The following is a 21,950-nucleotide window of genomic DNA, read 5'->3' as shown; positions in this document are numbered from 1 at the left end:
TTCCACTATGTGGATTGGGTTTTCAGTCCCTACTTGACTGCGTGGTTTTTGTAGATTTGTAGATTTGCACGAAAACAAGATTTAGGGACTGAAAACCCAACCCTTGTATTAGGCTCCGGTCTGAGGTGGAATACCAACCGAGAACAAACATGTATTTGGACACTTTCGCCATTGAACACTTTCGGTAAACAACTTATATATAAAATAACATATCTCTGTGCAAGTTTAGGCTCAATCGCCGTGTCATGACATGTGTTTTAAACAAAATACGTAATTCTCGATATCGAGAATTGATAATTGTTTTAATGTTTTCTCAAAAAGTAAAGCATTTCATGAAATAATATTTCAAGAGAAGTCTTTCACCATTACCTTCTGTAAACCCTGTGAATTACTTGTAAATCTGTGAACTTTTATTTTGTTTCTGTTCCGAGAGCGCCAATGGCTTTAATTACACGTCTAAGTCAATAGAACATATTTATTGTAAATGCTTGAACTGTCAACATGCATTACAAGTATTTGTCATAAACTTGTCTCAAAACTATAGTTTTTCAAACAGGTTGAGTTTTAGTTTAGAATTTCATTATGTGAACAACAACAGGGTTTGTTTTGCTGCAAGACTGACACGTTTTTCAATTAGATTATTCTACGTGCTTCATTCGCCATGAGCATCACTTGTGATGAATACCGGCAGGTACGTGTTCTTATTTATTTATTTATTATATGTTTTTGTTAGGTCCCTCTCAATATTATGTATACGTACCTGTGTATTGTACTAAACCTAACGAACATAAGGTATCAAAAGTATAAATAATTTATCGCCTAAAATGCATCATCTTTTTGACGTTATTTGCTATAAACCAGGTCACATAAAAACAAATAAATTGAACCTACATATAAACATTGGAATGTTTTTTTTATTAGAAACATCTGTGTATCTGAGGTAGTCTGTGCCACAGGTTTGCTCCCCCCTCGGAAGGATAGACCACAGCACTGTACTCTGGTCACCGCTGAAAACTAGCTGTGTTAATGCTAATACTACTGTAACGCACATCACTAGACCTCTACGTGACATACGACAGTTTGGTTCCTGGATATGTAACCATGATTGGTCCCCGGTCATGGAAGCAGCAGACCCCAACCAACAGGCTACTGCCTTCTACAATACTTTAAATGCAGCCATTGAACATCACTTTCCAGTCCGGACAACCAAGCTTCATGTAAATGATAAGCCATGGATGACTCCATCTATCAAATCACTCATTCGACAACGCCAAGATGCTTTCCACAACAAAAACACCCGCACCTGGAAGTACCTGCGTAATAAAATAGTCCGAGCCATTTCCACAGCAAAACGTGAGCACTATTGCATCAAAGTTAAACGGCTAAAAGTTTCCAACCCAGCTGCTTGGTACCGGGAGATCAAGATAATTACAAATTCAAACAAAGAGAGCAAACCAATCAAAGTGCCAGGAATTGAGACCAACAATTTGTTTGATATTGCTAACAGCATAAACAACCAGTTTGCTTCTGTGGCAAGTGACATACAACCAATCAATGCGGAGGAGTTACCTGCCTACCGACCTCTTCCTGCCTCTGTCCCAATTATCCATCCTTGGGAAGTTTATCACCAGCTGAAGAACATTAAACGTGGCAAATCTGGAGGACCAGACAACATCCCTACACGCATCATAAAAGAATACGCCTGCGAACTGAGCACGCCCTTGGCCTACATCTTCAATACCTCCCTTCAATCTGGTATTGTTCCAGATGTCTGGAAAAGAGCTGTCATCATCCCTATTCCCAAAACTTCCCCTGCATCGGTTGATAAGCTGAGGCCAATCGCGTTAACAGACCACTTTGCCAAAGTTTTAGAAGGTTTTGTCGCCAGATGGACTACACTTGACCTCGAACCGCATCTTGACCCACGCCAGTTCGGGAATCGAAAGGGACTCTCTACTACACACTGCCTAATTGATCTGATGAATACTTTGTACCGGCATGCAGACAAAAACAAAACAACATCGACACTCGTCACAACTGACTTCAGCAAGGCTTTTGACCTAATAGACCACAACAAAGCCATATCCAAATTGATTCATCTACGTGTTGAACCGTGCCTTGTTCAATGGATAGGAACTAATTGTCAACAGTGTGTCCGCTATAAGGGAGTCTTATCCAACTGGACCCATATGCATGGTGGAGTACCACAGGGAACTCGGCTTGGGCCAGTTGTTTTCTCAGCAGTCATTAATGATGCATGCCAAAATCTCGACCTTCTGCTGGAAGTGTGTAGACGATTTGAACTTAATAGAATGCCGCTCCTCTCAGGACCAATCACAAATGCAACAGTCAATAGATTCCCTTGTGCAATGGTCAGCTACTAACAACATGAAGCTCAATCCCCAAAAATGCAACTCCATGGAAATTACTTTTTCTCGAAGTCCCCAACCACCCCAGCTCTGGAGATCAATAGCCACCCCTTGACCCAATCGCAAACCGTTAAACTACTTGGTGTCCATATCCAGCAGGATTTGAAGTGGGGTCGCATATCAACAGTATACTCCAACGAGCTAACAGTCGAATTCATATGATTCGTGTTCTTAAAGGCCATGCCTTACCCGTAGACGACCTCGTAACAATCTATAAAGGATACCTGCGACCACTCCTTGAATATGTAGTACCACTTTGGAATGGTGCACTAACTCAACAACATGTGCAACAATTGGAAAGAATCCAGAGGCGTGTCATCAAGCTTATTTTAGGGGATATTTACAATGACTACCTTAGTGCATTAGAGTCTCTTTACTTACCAAGTCTAAGCAATCGACGCAGGTCACTGTATTCAAAATTTGCCTCAGAGTTTACTGCTAAACAGACTATGTCGCACCTCCTCCCACCCCCCAAAAATCACAGGGTTCTTCGCAAAACTAATTTGATATATCAGCCTAAATGTAAGACTAGTAGACTCTAAGAAATAGTGCTGTCCCTTATTTAATAAATCTTTTTAATTCTCAGTAACTCTCACACTATAATTATTGCAGTTTTGCAGTTCTTACCCTTTCAATTTGTCTACAAGTAATATTGTTTTATTTCCAAACTGGTTATGTCCCTTATTTTCTTTTATCAGGAAATTTCTAATGTCAAATTTTAATGTAATTTGTAACTTTTTTAACAAATTTTGTATTGTTTACCCTTTTTATTGTAAATTGTTGCAATTCAGCATGTGGCTGCTTATGAAATTTTTTAATAAACCATTCTATATATAGATATATAAATTTTTATCGTGATGTTACGTATGATAATAGGAGACTTTCCAACACTAGGTGGCAGCAGACATACCGGGTAAATTTCCATTGTTTACGTAGTTCTGAACATGCGCATAATTCTGAGAACAATGGATATACCCGGTAAGTCTGCTGCCCTCTATCGTCCCAGAAAGTCTCCCATTGTTATCATTGGGACCCTATTTTATGTTATGAGTGCTGTGTCACCGAATGCTGATTCCACAACTTTAAAATTACAGAAAGAAATAATCTCTTGAAGACTAGTCATGCGTGACTTCACATTGACTTCACATCTTTACTTTACTTTGTACCTTTAAGGTTTTGTATGCATTTTCATTTTCTTTTTAAAAAGATCTTATTTTGTATTTGAGCTTAAACGCTCGACGGAACGCTGTCCTGTACCGAGGGCTAACTGCACTGTAGACGATGGGGTTCACGACTGAGTTTAAATAAGTCATGATCCGGAACACGTTCAAGATGTAACCCCGCTCCACATGCCCCAGTAATCTGCGATTCGACATCAACGTTATAGCACAGACGAAAGCGAAGATTTTCCTCGGAGCAAGCAGAACAAAGAAAACTGCACCGTTGATAACCAGCATCCACGCCACCTGGTTCCGAGTCCGTACGATCCGGGCCTCCAGCATGGCGTTCTCCGGACGGAACGGGACCACGCGCACGTTCAGCGCCCGGACGATCCTGGCAAACAAGACGGCATTGACCAGAGCCACAGCGAGAAACGTGATCGTGTACCACAGGGGATCACTGTGCGGGTCCGTAAGCAGTTCGAACGCCGTCATTGATGACGTATCCACATTTAAAGTATACACGTGATTGGGAACGTTTTTAAATTCGGATTTGTTTTCAGGCCACGTTATACAGGTTAAGACGTACTCACTAAGCCATGGCCCAACAATACCCACTGCCACTACGGATAAGACCCATACCCCTAAACTCATCCTAATGGCCCGTTTACGATTACCGGGGCACCAGTGAGCCTGGTAGTGCAGCGGTCTGTAGATGGCGTTATACTTCTCCAGAGCCACTACGGTAACCAGCATCATACTGGCTGCGTGGACGGTACCACGTAAAGAGTAGAACGTAACACTCCCAACGAATCCAGTAACTGTCATGTCCAGTCTCAGCGGTGACGCTCCGTAATAGATCAACGTTTCGCTCAGCGTCAGTAACAAAAACAACAAATCGGCCACGGCAAGTTGAACCAGGTACAAGTTGGTCATCGTTCGCATTCGGGCAACTCGGGCCACGATGAAAATGAAGGAGAGGTTCGTCCCAACTCCGAACGCAGCGATGATCGGCAAGATGCACACTACGATGATTTTATCGAACTCGTTGTAGAATAGCGCAAGAGCGTCTGCGTCGTTTGTAGAGAAATTGAGTGTTCCGGTCTCGGTGCACACCAACATTGCATCCATTGCTTTTAAAATCAAATGGTTGTTCGATTTCCAGAGGCTATCTTTAAGTCCGTGATGTAGGCCTACTTTTTAAATGCATTCACCAGTTTTGTTTTGTATTTATCATTCACCAGGAATTTAGCTAGTTTTGTACATAGCACGATGCCCCTCTCCGTATAGTCTTAAAGTCAAGACGGTAATTGTTAAGCGCGGTGTGTAGTTACAGCGCGGTGTAGCTACGGGGACGATACACACACCCTCGATCCCAGATGTGTGTGAACGCGCTACCTACGACTGTTGCATGTGTATAATCGCCCTGTGACTGTTGCATGAACGGCAGACACATAGGCAGCGCCTAACGACTTGTCATCAAGTCTATTCTCCGTGTTATGAACAGTGAACACCAAGAATGCCTCAACATTTTTATTGTGTCTATCAGAAGAAGCCAATCAAAAACAGTACATTAAATTGCGCACCATGCGAATAAATTATCCTGACAATTCATTCCACGATGTGTCCATGCCAAAAAAATGTCACCAGTACTCTCCCCACTATCCTAAATTTTAGCACAAGCTTCCTACCATTTCAACAGAAATAGTCACCAAATGTTCGCACAACAGGGTCTCAAACCCTTGGTTAAGACTGGGTTAGAGTACATCATAAAGCATCAGTTGATTTGGTAAGTTCCCGACTGAGATTGTCCATGCATCCCCACAGTAATCGCTAGCTGATGGGTCAGCATCATCGTACCCACTACATCAGAGACTTGAGGGCATAACTGCATGTTGATCAAAATGTTCGTACCACAGGGTCTCATACCCTTGGTTTAGACTGGGGTATAGTATCCCATACAGCATCCAGTTGATTTGGTGACTTCCCGACTGAGATTGTCCATGCATCACCCGCCCGCAGTAATCGCTAGCTGATGGGTAAGCATCATCGTACCCACTACTACAGAGACTTGAGGGCATAAACTGCATGTTGATCACATACATCATTACATCGTCCCCCCAGCATCGCTACTACATACAAAGTAGCCAAAAACAAGTGGCCGTCTTTCAATATCTCAACCGCGTGTCGCACTCGACTCTTCAGATTTTTTTTTTTTTGTGAACGGACGGTAGTGTGATAGATACGGCGTCGTTTCAATTAGAGGCTGTAAGTTAACAAGTAATGGGTGTCGTACTTTGGACGACAACGTGCGATTAACATCACACGAGTGTTGTGTCCTATCTCCACAGCTATGCGTATCTCCGTACGTGTTATAAATTGGTTTGGACTTCATTCTTGGACTAAGGTGCCCGTTGGCGTGCAGTGTGATCCGGACCCAGAAAAAAAACAAGATTTGATTATGAAATAAATACCTGACAGACAGTCAAGTCGATCATAAAGCATACTGCTTAAATTATAACTGGATGACTTGTACTTTCGTTTATATATACTTATGGCGCCCGTAAAGGTACAATTATTTTTATATATGTGTTAACCTTGTTTCGTTCCCTCGAAGATTCATGACCTCAAAGTGTTATTAATCATCGGGGGGATTGATTAGTTTCATTAACAAGTTCCGAACTCAGACCTCCAGAGAGTTTCCGTCTGAAAAGGGTCAATGTCGGGACGGCAGCATTCGAAGATGTCAAAGATCACCGTTGTCTTTGGGTGCCTTCGATAAGCTTTCCTGGGTCGACCCCGCAGTGCTCACTCGGGTGAGCCCCTGACAAGAGCCAATCGAACGATCGCACTCGCCCTCTCGTGGTGACGGCATGTACCTCAAGTCACCCCCAAGTGACCCACTCCACAAGCAGGGCACTGGGGGCTGACCCGGGTGAGCCCCGTCAAAGCTATTTGAACGTATCGGTGTGGCGGTTTCAGACTTCCACCGTGTTCAGTTTTCCGGTTGACGTAGCCGGACATTTCAGCACGTTGTTCGAACGGTTTTAGCTTTCCGGCGTGTTCAGTTTTCCGGGTGACGTAGTCAGACAAAAATACCGCCGCGAGTACCCTGGCGCCCTCTGTAGTTCTGTCAGTGACCCCAAATTGTTTCTAAAGTATTACGATTTGTTTCTGTTTAGTCACATTCTTTGCACAATCTTTACACGTATTCATGCGTACAGTTTTTAAGCAGGTCACACGCATGACGTAATGTTTTCGTGTTTGGTCATTCGGAAAACTGAACACGGCGGAAAGTTGAAACCACCACACCGGGGCAGACCAGGTCGACCAAGGGAAGCTAAACGAACGCACCCTTTAATTCGATTGCCCCAATCGTTTGAATATGAATGTATTTGGCAAGCCGACCAGAACTGCATTATAATGGTGTACCTTAAACACCAAAGTAATACTATAGGCCTACTCTTTTCTCTCAGTAAACTTGGTTTCCAAATACGCTGCACCGTATAAAATGTTGGCGTCACTGGTCGCCATCTTTGATGAAAAACAATGGGAAAAGTGCACTCATGTATACGCGCTGCGCAGGACTCTCAGCCAATGGTAGCCTTCATCAACGATTGCAGCCAATGCGAGGGTTATACTATTAAGCCGTGTAGAATATTATTGCAGAGTGAAATAGATAATGATTAACTTTGAGTCAAAATCATTGACTCATCGTGACACCCAGGCGATTCGCACTGCCTTTGAATATTATGACAACCTGTTGACTGATAAGTGATGCATCCCAATTGAATGTGTATTCAATTACACACTTTCCTCTGGTCCCGGTGATGGATCGCCATATTTTACGTTCTGGCTTAAATTGATTTTTGAAAGAATATTTCAAAGACCGACTTTAATATCAGGCCTACCATTTTGGTGGAGTAGACATCGTACGTACCGGTTAAGGATTTTATTACACTTTAAATGTATATTCAATAAGAGAAATGCATCAATATGCTCTGCTTCGGGAGTTTTTTTTTCTTTCAACCCAAACAAAAACAAGGTGTTCGGTAGATAATGTCCAAATTAGAGGAGCTGGTGCAAAAAAATATATATATATTTTCTATTTTTATTGCAGCTTGCTTTGTTCTCAAGATAATGTAAATAATGGTCGAAATTGCTAAACAATGTCAAACAATGCAATAGCATCGGGCAGTTAATGCCCTTTACTAACAATACTGAAAAAAAAACTACTGCAACCAGGGTTTGGAGTAGGATAAGTTTTAAAGTTTGGGATAGGCTAGTTACTTTCTGAGTGGACTGTTTATATAATAACGCACGAGTTCTCTAAAGCAAATTGGAGCAAAACTTTGCGGTCTGCATCATTTTAATTCTTCCTTTTAGGAAGTAACCTCACATGAAATATGAAAAATAAATGTTTATTACAGTTCATACAGCCGTCAAGTTGTAACGGTTACTTAATTGGTGCAATTATAACATACAGATAATGAAGAATAAACGTACAGCAGAAATAGCAAGAGAAAGACAATAGATCAAATAACTCAAAACGGTAGCGCCCTTTTAAGTTTTTAGTAATTATTGAACTTCTGTTCCAATAAATCCAAAACAAAGTCCCTACAACACATTCCATGTGAACAGTTTCTGAACTCTTTTTAATGACAAAAGTTACCTCAATATTGTATTGAGCCTGCTTTAATTGTCAAGGTTGAATAATTGTGTCTCCGTTATTTATTTTAAAGGTATCAAGGTGGTTGCGGTATTTTATTTGCGGTAGCTTGATCGAATAGAATACCCGTCTTTTTTAAAGCCATTGGACACTTTCGGTAAGCAGTATTGTCCAAAGGCCCACACTTCGTGTATCACAACTATAAAATAACAAACCTGTGGAAATTTAGGCCCAATCGGTCATCGGAGTCGGGAGAAAATAACGGGGAAAACTCACCCTTGTTTCCGCACGTTTCGCCGTGTCATGACATGTGTTTAAAATAAATCCGTAATTCTCGACAACGAGAATTGATAATTGTTTTAATGTTTTCTCGAAAAGTAAAGCATTCCATGGAATAATATTTCAAGAGAAGTCTTTCACCACTACCTTCTGTTAACCCTGTAAGTTATTTGTAAATCTGTGAACTTTTTTTCTTCTTTCTGTTCCGAAAGTGTATGAAGTCTATAAAGCTGATAAAATATTTACCATATCACAGCTGAGCATTCATGCAGTTAATAGATCCCGGTTAAGTGAAGCAGTTTGAATCCTGTTCCATTTGTTTCTTGTCTCGTATGGAATTTTATTATACTGATCTTGTCAGGGGAGGGGATCAAATTTAAGCTCTATTTTGAAAAAAAATTTGTTAAGACAATTTTGCTCCAACAGCATGGGTCTGGTTACATCCATCCATCCATTCATTCATTCAACTCAATAATACGTTTATTCCATACTCTTGTTGGAAACAAACCTGAATCTGTAAATAGAGCAAAAAAAAACAACATTACGGCGTTACTTTCAATATTAATTGACTACCAATGAATGTTGTGTTTGACATTAAGCGTGTACAGGCACAAGTGGGAACAATGTAAGTAGTTTTTAGTTGTGCCTATACAATTATAACATTTTCTTACAAAGACCGGCGACGCCTTTGTATAAAGAAGGCACAATATGTACACTTGTATTAAGGTATTATTAATTATAAAACATCAAAACATACATTCACATCATGTTGGTGTAGCGAGAAATTATTGTACACGGCGTACATTTACGCAATAATGAGCGAAGATACTATAAGTGATAATATTGCAGCAAGGTGTAATAGTTATTCGAGGTCTGAATTTCCCTCAGGGAAAGTCTGCTGCCCCCAAGCGTTGCGCAACATTTCAATGGAGGCTTTGGAACGCTAGGTGGCAACTAGCCTGAACGTCTGACGTCATTCTTCGAGGCTCGTGGATAAATACAGGGGCCCGGTCTAGGTGGCAACAAAACTACTGCTTAATTATCGTTAATAAAGCATAATTATTGAGACGATGGCCCATCTGACGTCACACTTCGAGGACCGTGACTAATTCCATACATTATGGCCTTTACCAGGTCCACATTTTATAGAGCTGCGACACAAAAGGTAGCAAAATCATGTCACACGTACCAGCGGTGACTGGTTAAAATGTTAGATCTTCTTTGCAGAGCAGAGTTTGTTTAATGTCTGCTTGATTAGCAGCTCTGTGAAATTGGGCCTTGGCGATGACGGTGGCCTTCTGGTGCCTGCTGCCACGTAGCGTCCTCCCCCAGCCTGTGACTTCTGTATTGTTTCTAAAGACATAGCATAGTCATTAAAGACAGTGGACACTATTGGTAATTGTCGAAGACCAGTCTTCTCACTTAGTGTATCTCAACATATGCATAAAAATAACACACCTGTGAAAATTTGAGCTCAATCGGTCGTCGGAGTTGCGAGATAATAATGAAAGAAAAAAAACACCCTTGTCACACGAAGTTGTGTGCTTTCCGATGCTTGATTTGGAGGCCTCAAGTTCTGAACTTGAGGTCTCGAAATAAAATTCGTGGAAAATTACCTCTTCCTCGAAAACTATGGCACTTCAGAGGGAGCTGTTTCTCACAATGTTTTGTATTATCAACCTATCCCCATTACTCGTAATCAAGAAATGTTTTATGATGATAATTATTTTGAGTAATTACCAATAGTGTCCACTGCCTTTAAACGACTTTTCTGTAATGGTGAAATACGTTTTGGAAAAAACAATAATTCTCCCATCATGTGTTACATGCCAAACTTAATAACAATCGAAGTTTTGTGCGTAACAAATGTTTTTTTCAATAAAAACATTTTTTTTTATTAAGGCTTTTAGTATGAAGCATGGTGAATACACGACACACCTGAAAATTCAGCGTTTATGACAGGAACAAGTCAAAAGTAAATACCTTGACTACACCGTTTTTTTCGTAAAAAGAACATCATACTTCAAAACACCTATCGCCAATATTAATACAAGCACCTTTTCAATACTATTTACATTTTATTTTTTATATAGCACCAAAGTATGTACATGAAATTTGAAACAGAAAGACACACGGAGTAACTGAATTCGTATTGCTAATGCACTGAAGCATTACCACGCAGCAAAGCATCGGGCTATGACCCAAATATGCGTTAGAAGAAAGTTGCGAACAAAAAGAAAGAAAAAATATCAGGTAATGTTGTTAAAGCCAGAGGACACTATTGGTAATTGTCAAAGACTCGCCTTCACAGTTGGTGTATCTCAACATATGCATAAAATAACAAACCTGTGAAAACTTGAGCTCAATCGGTCATCAAAGTTGCGAGATAATAATGAAAGAAAAAAACACTCTTGTCACACGAAGTTGTGTGCGTTTAGATGGTTGATTTCGAGACCTCAAGTTCTAAACTTGAGGTCTCGAAATCAAATTCGTGGAAAATTACTTCTTTCTCCAAAACTATGGCACTTCAGAGGGAGATGTTTCTCACAATGTTTTATACCACCAACCTCTCTCCATTACTTGTCACCAAGAAAGGTTTATGCTAATAATTATTTTGAGTAATTACCAATAGTGTCCACTGCCTTTAGAGCTCATGCAGTCCAGAGCTAACAGCTTTGAGAACGGTCTATATTGAGATCAATGGTTGATATTCACCGGGCGTGTCTGCTACCACCTAGCGCACAAAACTGTCAAATTATGAGGTTAAACTAATTTGAAGCCACGAGCATGACGAAATAGCACCTTTTAACACAATTATTCTCTAGTTCATTTCACAAATTAAAATTTAGAATTCGAATTTATAAACACAACGACTTCATATCATACAGCGGCTCTCTTTAACATTACAGGGACAAAGTACGACTGATATAATGTCATATAAAGGCAACTATGTTAAAACGAATGTCACAGGGAAGTAAGTTCAAAAGCTGAATATATACACGTGTTATTCTTTCAAAAATACTTTTTTCAACTACAGTTGCGCAAACGGAAAATTATTATACATGTCATAAAAAATTCGTGGTAAAATATCATCTCAATTGAAAGAACCCTAAAATCTTTTGGGAAAAGGTGTTTTTTTTTTCACCGAACGCAGCACTTAACATTATAAAAGACACACGGCAACCATGTGCGTAAAATGTCATACGAAATTCAGTTTAATTTGTATGAAAACTTTCACTATTTCTTTCACCACTGACGTATTTTCTTCAATTTATTACAAAATGCTGTCGAATGGTTGATCAAACCATATCAAACTATGTATAGTTCCCTATTGTCGGCCATCTTTAATCTTTATTCATTTGTTAGCTTTTTGTCAAGACCTTTGTGGTTTGGACAGTTTCGTACAGCCGCGGTCCCAAGCGACTGGAACGGGAGACCACACACACGAGTGGCGAAGCCACGAGGGCCTTTTCAATTTTTTTTTGCGGTTTCTTATGTGTTTCTTTAAATCGCCAGTGACCCGTTTGGGAGTTGGATTATCGCTTCAGACTGCTCATTCTTAAAATGTAGAAAGACAAAAGTAGGGCACCCAGCAGTCTTGGATGAGACAGGTTTCTGAGCGAATATGATCCTGTGGACCATCCACTCGAAAAAACTAACGGTTAAAGTGAATAAAAAAAATAAAAATAAAAAAAACGGACGCAATTTTCAATCTAAATGCAGCACAACCCAATAAGCAGACTAGTCTGGTACCCAGCATTCGCCCCTACCCTTTTTTGTCACAACAGTTTTCTTAACTCTCTCAACACATGTATACGGCTCTTGGTAGGTGAAGTTGTCAACTCCCTTTCCAGGGGTATTTATATTTTGCGGAGCGAGCTCCGTCAAGGCTGGAGGCTCTCTATCGTAGGCACAGGATGGGGGACACGAATACCAAGCGGTGAAGGCAAGAGAACGAGGAAATGATCGAGGTTGTATCTCAGAGAGTTTCCAAAATAAAAGTAGGGTTTAAAATTTGAGAAGCTCCAAACTTTGTGAAGATTTGAGGCTTTCGTAGGCACCAGACGGGAACAATGTATACCATGCGGTTGAATGTGTGGTTTCCTCGAGGATGTCAAGGGTAATGCGCGCCTCACCCAGGCACTGGTTACTCTCACGTATCTTGGTCTTCCTCCACAGCATCACCTGGATAAAGATGTGTTAAAGGCAGTGGACACTATTGGTAATTACTCAAAATAATTATCATCATAAAACGTTTCTTGATTACGAATAATGGGGAGAGGTTAATAATACAAAGCATTGTGAGAAACAGCTCCCTCTGAAGTGACGTAGTTTTCGAGGAAGAAGTAATTTTCCACGAATTTGATTTCGAGACCTCAAGTTTAGAGTTTCAGATCTCGAAATCAAGCATCAGAAAGCACAGAACTTTGTGTGACAAGGTTTTTTTTTCTTCCATTATTCTCTCGCAACTTCGACGACCATTGAGCTCAAATTTTCACAGGTTTATTTTATGCACATGTTGAGATACACCAAGTGAGCAGACTGGTATTTGACAATTACCAATAGTGTCAAGTGTCTTAGACATTAGTGCCCTGATCACTGGGCAAATAACATTAATGGTAACCTATTTATAAATCAAGCAGAAACCAGACTGTTCCAATGACTCGAGTTAAATGAATTCAAACCATCATTAATAGTTTACTGACCTGTAACCTTCGACCTGTGATGTCACATGCAGAGTATTTGAGAGTCTGAGCATAGTGTGGTTCGCACGTAGCATGCATGACTTTAGTCTTACGTTTCACCAACTGTCTGTCGCCCTCAAGGAGGTACGTCTTTACGTAAGTATCTGGGCAAAAGGTCCAGAAAATTGATAATAATTATTATATAAAATTCAGTTCAAGCTTTACTGGTTACGTGTTGGCTTCCCAATTATCTCTACGCTGTGAAGTACCAATTACTATAGGCCTTTCCACCATCCAAGATTAAAGGAACGTTACAGAATTGGTAAGGACAAAATCAACTTACAACTTACACGGTTTAATGATGATGATGATAGTAAAAAAACAATCCTTTAAATTTTTCTGTCCGAAATGTCATTTTTGATGAGAAATAAACAATCTAACTTCGCATTCGGAGTTTATCGCTCAGTGAACGTTTTGTTCATTTTGTTTGCATCGATATTATGCAAAATGTGTAGTCTGTTTTCAATATTTGTCTCGTGACCCAGATGGCTGATCGATCTCGAACTTCTACTGGTTTGTCAGTTTAAGTACATGGTGATGGTGGATTACATAAAGTGCCTTTAAAAGTTCCTGGCTGTCATCAACTGTTTTGTTAGCAAAACCATGAGTGTTCCTTCGTTAAAATGTTTATTGCGCAACTCAAAACAACAGAGAGTTACCAAAGGGTTAGTATATCTTCCGTTTTGACATGGGACACGTACCGCATGAATGCAAAATAGTGTTTTGCCCTTCATTTCGACATTGAACATCTACGGTTTAAAAAGCTCACCTAGTGATTCCGATTCACCGTGAAAGAGCAAACCGGTTGCGCAGATGATCTCGACCTCTAAGGACCCTTTACTGACTGCCATTGCAAGCTTGATGAACCCACACGGTCTACCATCTGTATTGAGAAATTGTGTCATTGTGGTTAAAGGTATTTCAATTTCAATGGGGGACTTTCAGGACGCGTGGTGGCAGCAGACTTACTAGGTAAAATCCATTGTTCTCGGTAATGTGCGCTTGCTCAGAACTACGTGAACAAAGGAAATTTACCTGGTAAGTCTGCTGCCACCTGGCGCCTCAAAGTTTGCCATTCACTTTATTATCCACGATGGGAAATTAATTTCCGCCTTTTATACACCAAATTAACAAATAAATTACACAACAATATTTTTTGTTTTACCATAAAACATTACAAAAAACACTACAAGCCACAAAAGTATGTAGTGTTGTACATAATCTAAATGAAACCACTAAAAAAGGTTAAGTGTAACCCCAAAAGCGATTAACAAAGAAGGAAACACCGAGGGAAAAAACAAATAATTTAAAAAAGACTACGTTAAAGCAATTATAACTACATGACAACATCGAAATGTTTGTAAATGGGAGTATTGTGTATTTACAAGTAACAGCAAATGCAGAATATACAACACTAGCTAAAAACATGTATAATACAAAATAATATAACAAAGAATACAACAAAAACATCTTACAACACAGATAGAATTATTCACGTAAAAATAGTGAGTTTGTAAAGTACTTAATAATACACTCTGATCACTTCCGAGTCATACTGAGACTTGTGAACAGGTTGTGAAAATGGTCTGTCGTTGTGAGATAGTCGACTTCTGCTGGTGGCGTATATGATTCAGTTTACGACTTGTCCACAAGTCTAGAGTTGGCTCGGATTCCAGGTCACAGGGACCATGACCCATTTCTGGGCCGTGCTGACCCGGAAACTGGTCGACAAAACAAACCAAAAGACAAACAAATAAGAAGGTACTCACTAAAGTTTTCTAGAAGAACCTGCCCGGGACCCGGCTCTGTTATCATACCGTCCTCGCCGTCAGGTGCTGGTCGAGGCATTGAGCACGTAGACAGCCTACACTCGAAAGAATTGTCGTACAACACAGCATCAAAGTTTAAACGAGTAACTGTTTTAAAACGGTTCATGGTTGTCAAAACTTCTGACTTAAAACATTAAATAATTCAAGTAAATTGTCGTATAACACAGGATAACAGTTGAAGCCAAAATAAATGTTTTAGGAAGGTTCATGATTATTGTCAAAACATATCACTAATAACAAAAACAATGTTGTATAATACAGGGTCAAAGATTAAGCAAAAGTAGGCCTACTGTTTAATTTTTTTTTAAAGATTATTGTCAAACAATAAACCTATTATTTAAGAAAGCGTAATTTAATACATTGACTCAAATCGACAGAAAGAGGTGAAAACGAGTTTGTATTCACAACCAGTCGTTCGGGGTTTTTTTTCAAGAGGGGCTCCCATATCTTCAAATCTTCCCAACCGTAACCAAATAAAACTTTGCGTTTCCAGTGGAGAATATCTTCCTCGACATCGTTGTCTTTTCTCTCTGTTTTGTTCCTGGTGGTATAGAGTGCTGTTGTTGCTTATGTGGGGCTTGTTCTATATTATACATGTGTATTTGTTTATCTCTTGTTCTGTGTATTGCTTTATTCTACAGGGCCTCCAGGGAGAACATGGTTTTTACACTGATGGGGCTACCCTGTATAAATAATACTATAATCATCCACTATTTTATACCTGAAGTGATAGTCAGAGTCCATGCTGTTACGACTGCCGCTGCTGTAGCTTGTGCAACTCTCCCAGTCACTGCCTGCAATGCTGCTCCCTGCTATACTGCTACCGAAACTAGATGAACTACGCTTGCGTCTCTCGTTGAACATATCTGGCCACGTGTCCTCAGAAGGCCCAGCAACTGGTCGAGGAAGAAAGTGAAATTTCAGTGGGATTTGTAATTGTTTTGTTTCAATTTGACGCTTGAAAAGTTGGTTTTAAACCTGTGATTGATGAGTTCAACATTGCCAAAGTAAGGTCTTGGGCAAGACAACATAGGACAGATACAGACGAGAGAACCAGATCTTACATCTGTGGGTGTTAACATGGCATCAAAATGATTTGTTATTGAGGAAGTTAGTCTTATTTTAACACCCAATGTTTTTTGTATTTTTGTATTTTTTTTTTTATGCAAGTCGCCAGACACACAAGGCCTGAAGGCCACTTCAGGGTGTGGGCTACAATATTTTTTTTTCCAGAGGCCGTGCCACCTTCTCCTAGGGCTGAAACAGGGTTACTACAGATAGGCTTGGGTATCATCAGTCCGAAGCCTGGCCGGCATTGCTGAAAGCACCACCTCCCCAATTTTACGTAGCAAGTTTCACGACCTAGAATCGAACCAGAGCTTGAATCCGGTGCTCTTATAACCACTCGGCCATAATGTTCATGGAGTGAACATTATTTCATTTTGTTTGTATCTAAATGTTACAGTATTTGATGGTGTAAATTTCAACACCACAGTTTTTGCTGTGTTTTTACAAGTCCATAATGATAAAATAGCATCTAAGTGCACTGATAATAGGGGGAGGGGATATTTTAATATTTAAGAAAACTGAGAAGTCCACCTACCAATGATTTGAGGCAGATCGCTCTTGTTATAAGTATTGCATCCTGCACTTGGGCACGACCTATGTCTGGATAGAGGTAGGCGGTCAAATCGATCCTCCATAGCGAGTTGTGATGCAGCCTCTACAGATAGTGGCATAAGTCCCTCCCGACCACGCCCATATTCCCTCACTGTTAAAACAAAACACACACACAATAGTTTCAAACAAAATGGATATCGGGGATAAAGAATATTAAAGGAACATTACTGAATTGGTTTTGCTAGCAAAAAAAAAAAAGTTGCTGGCAGTGTAAGCACTTTATGTAATTCAACAGTTACATAAGCTACCGAACTTGTAGAAGTTCAAGATCGATCGGCCATCCTAGTCACGAGAGAATAGTGAACAACCGATGACAATTTTTGCATTGCATCGATGCCAAAACAAAAATGAATAAAACGCTGACTGAGCGATTAACTCCCAACGCGAAATTAGATTATTTATTTCTAATCAAATATGAAATTTCAGACAGAGGAATGTTTTCTACTATCATCATCATCAGACCGTGTAAGTTTTATGTAAATCTGTGATCTTCACGATTTTTGTTTCATACCAGTTCTGTAACGTTCCTTTAATTTTGGTTTTTACCCTTACACAGATGCGTGTAAGCAGTAATAATGCATGTGATGATTTTGTCCACAGGACTCGGGAAATTACTGAGTATACAATGCTTACATACAGCGGTCTGAGGGTAAAACCAAAATGAATATTCTTGCTTTTTATTATTATGGTAAATTTGAAGGGGATATGGGATAACTGTCAAGGTTTGGGTTGGCCACAGTGATTATAGAGGGGATATGTTTAGGTTTGGGTTATATTAACACAGGTTAGGATTAGGACTACGATAAAATTAAAGTCGAAATTAGTATAGGATGAGAGGTAGGGTTATGATTAGAGTTAGGCTAGTTTTGGGCAAATTCAGATATTATTTTGCAATTTCATTATTTAAAACTAACAAAATGTTTATAATAGGCAAAGAGACAGGGTAGGACACATACAGTGCCTTCACCCGATATTATCATTGGGGGTGGGGGAGGGGCACATAATGGGTTAATACATTATACAAAGAGACGATTTAATGTAAATCCAACCAATCATTTGGCAAAAACAAATATCCCGGGAGGGCATGCACGCTAGGTGGCAGCAGACGGCTTAATTTCAAGGTTTACCTAGCTGTGACAAACCTCCTGTCAAATCATAGCGTTCCAAGTACCACCCATTTACTTGAGCCAAATATTGGTGAGACCTTGTACTAAATGATTTATGTTTCCTCAGTTTTCAGAATTCATTCAATGGTTCGAATCAAACTCACCAGAATCACTAGGACATCTAGCGAGCTCCTTGTGTCCGACCCCGCCGGATCCCGTGAGGTACGGGGTGAGTAGATGTGGTGCGTCCATCAGGCCCAGCCCCATAGCTTGATGTTGCTGCTGTTGGTGTATCCGTGCTAGCACCACGCTTGGAGGCGTCGTACACGGTAGCTCGCCTATGTTCTCATCGTGGTCTGCCAGCGGATACCAGACGGGTTTGCCGGACAGTGCCTCGTCTTGAAGATCTATGAGAACCTGAGGAAATGTTGGAGACGATTACTAAAATGTGTTACGCCAGTACCATCTTGCTCCCCTTACATTAGTTTTATCTAAATTGCTGATCGGCTGATGTGTAAAGTTATCATAATGCAGAGGGATGTACATTCTACTAAAGCAATCGCACAGTTTTCCATATGGTACAGAGCTTGTATTTTCACCATTCCAGGGGCGGACCCATAACTACTTGTACGCAAGCGGGCGCTGTTACGACAACCCGACCAGAGCCGTATATTGGGAGAGTTGCGACAACTTGCGATTAGAAGCCATTTAGTTCCAAAAGAAACGCATGGGCGAACACGGGGTGCCAGACTAGTCTGCCCATTGGGTTGTGCTGCGTGAGACAGCATGGCACCCAGCAACCACGTGACCAAAGAAAAGTGATCCCTCCATGTCGCAACTCTCTCAATACACAGCTTTGAACACGACTTAACCGCCAATAACCGGTCGTACTCGGCGTTTTTTCGGCGATTAGATGAGACCCAGCCTCGCCTATAATAGACAGTGCACAATGGATACCTCTCGTCACTGATCGAGCAAGGCAGTCTGGGAGAGAAATGTCACGGCAAGGTCCTTACACTACAGGGAACGAGGTTGTAGGAAACGTACCTCTCCTAGGAATGTGTTCATGCAGTCTGGTCGCTCATCCCACACCGTGAACTCCAAAGACAGACCTGCTATCTGAGAATGAATGAGAATAATACACAGGTTTAAATCATATTCATCTGGAATGTCAAACTGATCAGCCTAAACTAATTTTGCTGGATACTGCTAAAGCAGCAAAGACGAACCAGTGTCCAATATTGTTTTGTGGACTCCTCCTAAGCATGGGAGGAGGAAACCTGGTAGACCGGCACTTACTTACTGACATTCTTAAAATGGACACGGGACTTGAATCAACAGATTTCAAGTCGGTAATGGGGGACATAAAGGCATGGGGAACCATCGTGATTCGAGGACATTACTCGACTTAAGCAAGCAAACTAAGTTTACAATTTGAATTCCATAAGTTGTACTTTTATTAGATGTTAAATTTAAACAAAGATCTCGGTGGACTAGTTGGTAAGATACTGCTCTAGAATGACAAGGGTCGTGGGTTCGAATCCCCGAGTAATATGCCTGTTGTTTGTTCACGGGACTCGAACTGGGACTAACAGTGTTAACACAATATCAAGAGCGTAAGCGTAAAAACAAAATCAGCTATAAGTTGGTCAGTAACAGGAAATTGAATCTCTAAGTGGTTTAATTATCCCAGTCAGGGTTATCAGAGGATAACACAGGTTTATACGGGATATCAATGTATTTTAAGAGAATATGACTTGGCGTTTTTCAATTTATAAAACACTGAGGCGTCCTTTCTAGCACGTCACATCAGTACTTAAATAAATGAGGACACACAGCAATGAAACCATTACAACGGTAAATATAAATCTTCAAGAATATTATTAATTAAACCATTAAGTCGTAAAAATGTATAAACAAAAATGGGTGCTTGTTAATGACGTACGTCATCTGGAGAACTTAATACGTGCATGCAATAGACGAAAAATCATTCAGAGCAGATTTAAACAGTATTACAAATAGATAACATAACATCTCATCAAGTGCAAAAAATTACAGCTTATTTATTTTTAAAAGTATATTTTCTGACCACAAAAGAGAAATTGAAACTTTTAGTTTGACGAGTTTAAATTATATAAATCACTTACCTTACAGCGCTTTGGGGTCGTTAGGGCGTAAAGCGCTTTATAAATGTTACCATTATTATTATTATTATTACCTCTGATTGTGCGATGTTAGGAAAAACGAATGTCTTGTTCCATGCGGGTGTTGCAGTGGCCGGGATGGTTGGTGATCGGTAGCGAAGTGACTCCCTGAGTTATCAAAACTTTTGTTTATTTTATTTTTACTGGTTTAGTTTGACAGGGTAGCCAGGGTAACAATTAAAATAGTAAAATACACAGCAAAACGAAAATCCATGAATTAAGTTAACTAAAAGAGAGGCAAGTATACCGTCAGCTAAAGATAACTTCGAAACAAGAGAGAGTAAACAGAACACCTTAACCGTCAAAACGGCAAACTTCAGACTTACAAATAATATCTAAAATGGTGGACTACATCATAAAAAATCATAAGTACCATAGATCGAGCTAAAATATTGCTCAATGTATGAACAATTTGTAAAAGAAAAATAACTATACAAGGTATGCAAATAATGAAAAAGAGGAAAAGGACCAGGTTGAATAATGTTTTAGGACATTGCACCCAGTGCTCTTCACGCATCAAGAGGATACACACAATGAATACATGAGGGCAGTAACATTTTAACAATGCACAACACAATGACATAATAAAATTACTTCAGAACTTATCATTGAAAAAGTGAAAATGAAAGAGCAGTGAAAACTTTATATCATGTTTGCAAACACAATCAAATCAATACGTACAAACTATTCAGTATTTTATTAAGAGCAGAAAACAGTTTTTAAACAGTTTTAAATTAAAATTGAAACAAATAAATAATTTCAAGTAAAAAAAACACCGAGATTCTTGTATACAAACAACAATTTAAACTTAAATATAAAATTATACATTGCAATATTGTTAAACACCTTGAAGTGAAGGAGATACCCGCAAGAATAACCAAACATACAAAAAGGTGCCACTAAACAGTTACTGTGGAACTGTCCATTCTAAAATATCAACGATCTTGACTCCCCATCAGGGCATTGTACTTCGGAGAAAACAGTGAAATAATATTGGGTGCGTTCGATAAGCTTTCCTTGGTCGAAACCACAGTGTTCACTCGGTGAGCCCCTGACAAGAGCTAATCGAACGACCACACTCGCCTCTCGTGGTGACTGCATGCACCTCAGGTCACCCCCAAGTGACCCACTCCACAAGCAGGGCACTGGGGGCTGACCCGGGTGAGCCCCGTCAAAGCTATTCGAACGTACCGGGGCAGACTGGGGTCTAAACGAACGCACCCAATATGTGCCTTAGTGTTACCAGCCCCCACTCAAGGGTTTAACTGAAATTATTTACAATAGGCTATTAAATGATTAAGACTTAAACTTGGTTTACCTCCTGTAAGGCAACTGATAGATGTTCACATACGGGCTTGGAGGTTGTCCCAATGGATCACCCTCCCTCACCTTCAGGCCTTTAGCTTCAGTCAGCATAACAACCAGCTCCTTCGTCTCCTCCCTCAGCATGAGCTGCATGCACAGCTCGCCAAGGTTTTGGTTTTCAGCGGGAGTGAGTTCAACTCTGGGAGCGGACGTTCTTGCGGACGAAGAGCACGAGCCTGAAGACGAAAGCTGAGACAGAAGAAACGCAAAAAAATCTTTAAAACCTCCTTCTTAATGAAATGCATTATAGGTTCTGACGTGTATAAAACATCACATGGGACCTATGGTCTTTTGTCCCTTCCAAAGGACTATTAGCGTCGTTCTTATAAAGACCATCAACATTAATGTACACGCTCCAGTACTTTCAACATTCCGCTTTGCAAATACTGTAGAATGTTCCTTACACAATCCCTTTCAAATGGCCTGAACAATCAGGTGAGAGCCTTTATACTCAATAATCCCACTCCAATCCGTTAAGCAATCT

At 40.1% G+C, this 21,950-nt stretch overlaps 2 protein-coding genes across 4 annotated transcripts in view; both read right to left on the bottom strand.

The window, feature by feature from the left end:
* Positions 1 to 3,628: 3,628 nt before the first annotated feature.
* LOC117304823 (thyrotropin-releasing hormone receptor-like) lies at positions 3,629 to 4,720 on the bottom strand. The gene has a single exon (XM_033789437.1). The coding sequence runs from the start codon at positions 4,718 to 4,720 to the stop codon at positions 3,629 to 3,631; it is 1,092 nt and encodes a 363-aa protein (XP_033645328.1).
* A 6,400-nt stretch (positions 4,721 to 11,120) lies between these two features.
* Positions 11,121 to 21,950, bottom strand: part of LOC117304883 (regulating synaptic membrane exocytosis protein 2-like) — a 30,994-nt gene continuing 20,164 nt past the window's right edge. For 2 of the 3 annotated variants that reach the window (XM_033789525.1, XM_033789526.1), the window contains exons 12-21: positions 21,420 to 21,655; positions 20,116 to 20,209; positions 18,945 to 19,016; positions 18,062 to 18,314; positions 16,715 to 16,882; positions 15,833 to 16,007; positions 15,052 to 15,146; positions 14,052 to 14,165; positions 13,244 to 13,386; positions 11,121 to 12,722 (exon numbers count right to left, since the gene is read on the bottom strand). In XM_033789525.1, coding sequence (XP_033645416.1) covers positions 12,546 to 12,722; positions 13,244 to 13,386; positions 14,052 to 14,165; positions 15,052 to 15,146; positions 15,833 to 16,007; positions 16,715 to 16,882; positions 18,062 to 18,314; positions 18,945 to 19,016; positions 20,116 to 20,209; positions 21,420 to 21,655 — 1,527 coding nt within the window. In that variant the 3' untranslated portion in view covers positions 11,121 to 12,545. The other variant, XM_033789527.1, reaches the window with a different exon arrangement.

This window comes from Asterias rubens, chromosome 21 (assembly GCF_902459465.1).
Source record: "Asterias rubens chromosome 21, eAstRub1.3, whole genome shotgun sequence".
NCBI lineage: Eukaryota > Metazoa > Echinodermata > Asteroidea > Forcipulatida > Asteriidae > Asterias > Asterias rubens.
The sequence above is the reverse complement of the archived record's forward strand: the minus strand, read 5'-3'. Positions and strand labels throughout refer to the sequence as shown.

What these genes read in the sequence shown, in the direction of transcription:
- LOC117304823 (XM_033789437.1), bottom strand. Translation starts at nt 4,720, where the DNA reads ATGGATGCAATGTTGGTGTGCACCGAGACCGGAACACTCAATTTCTCT.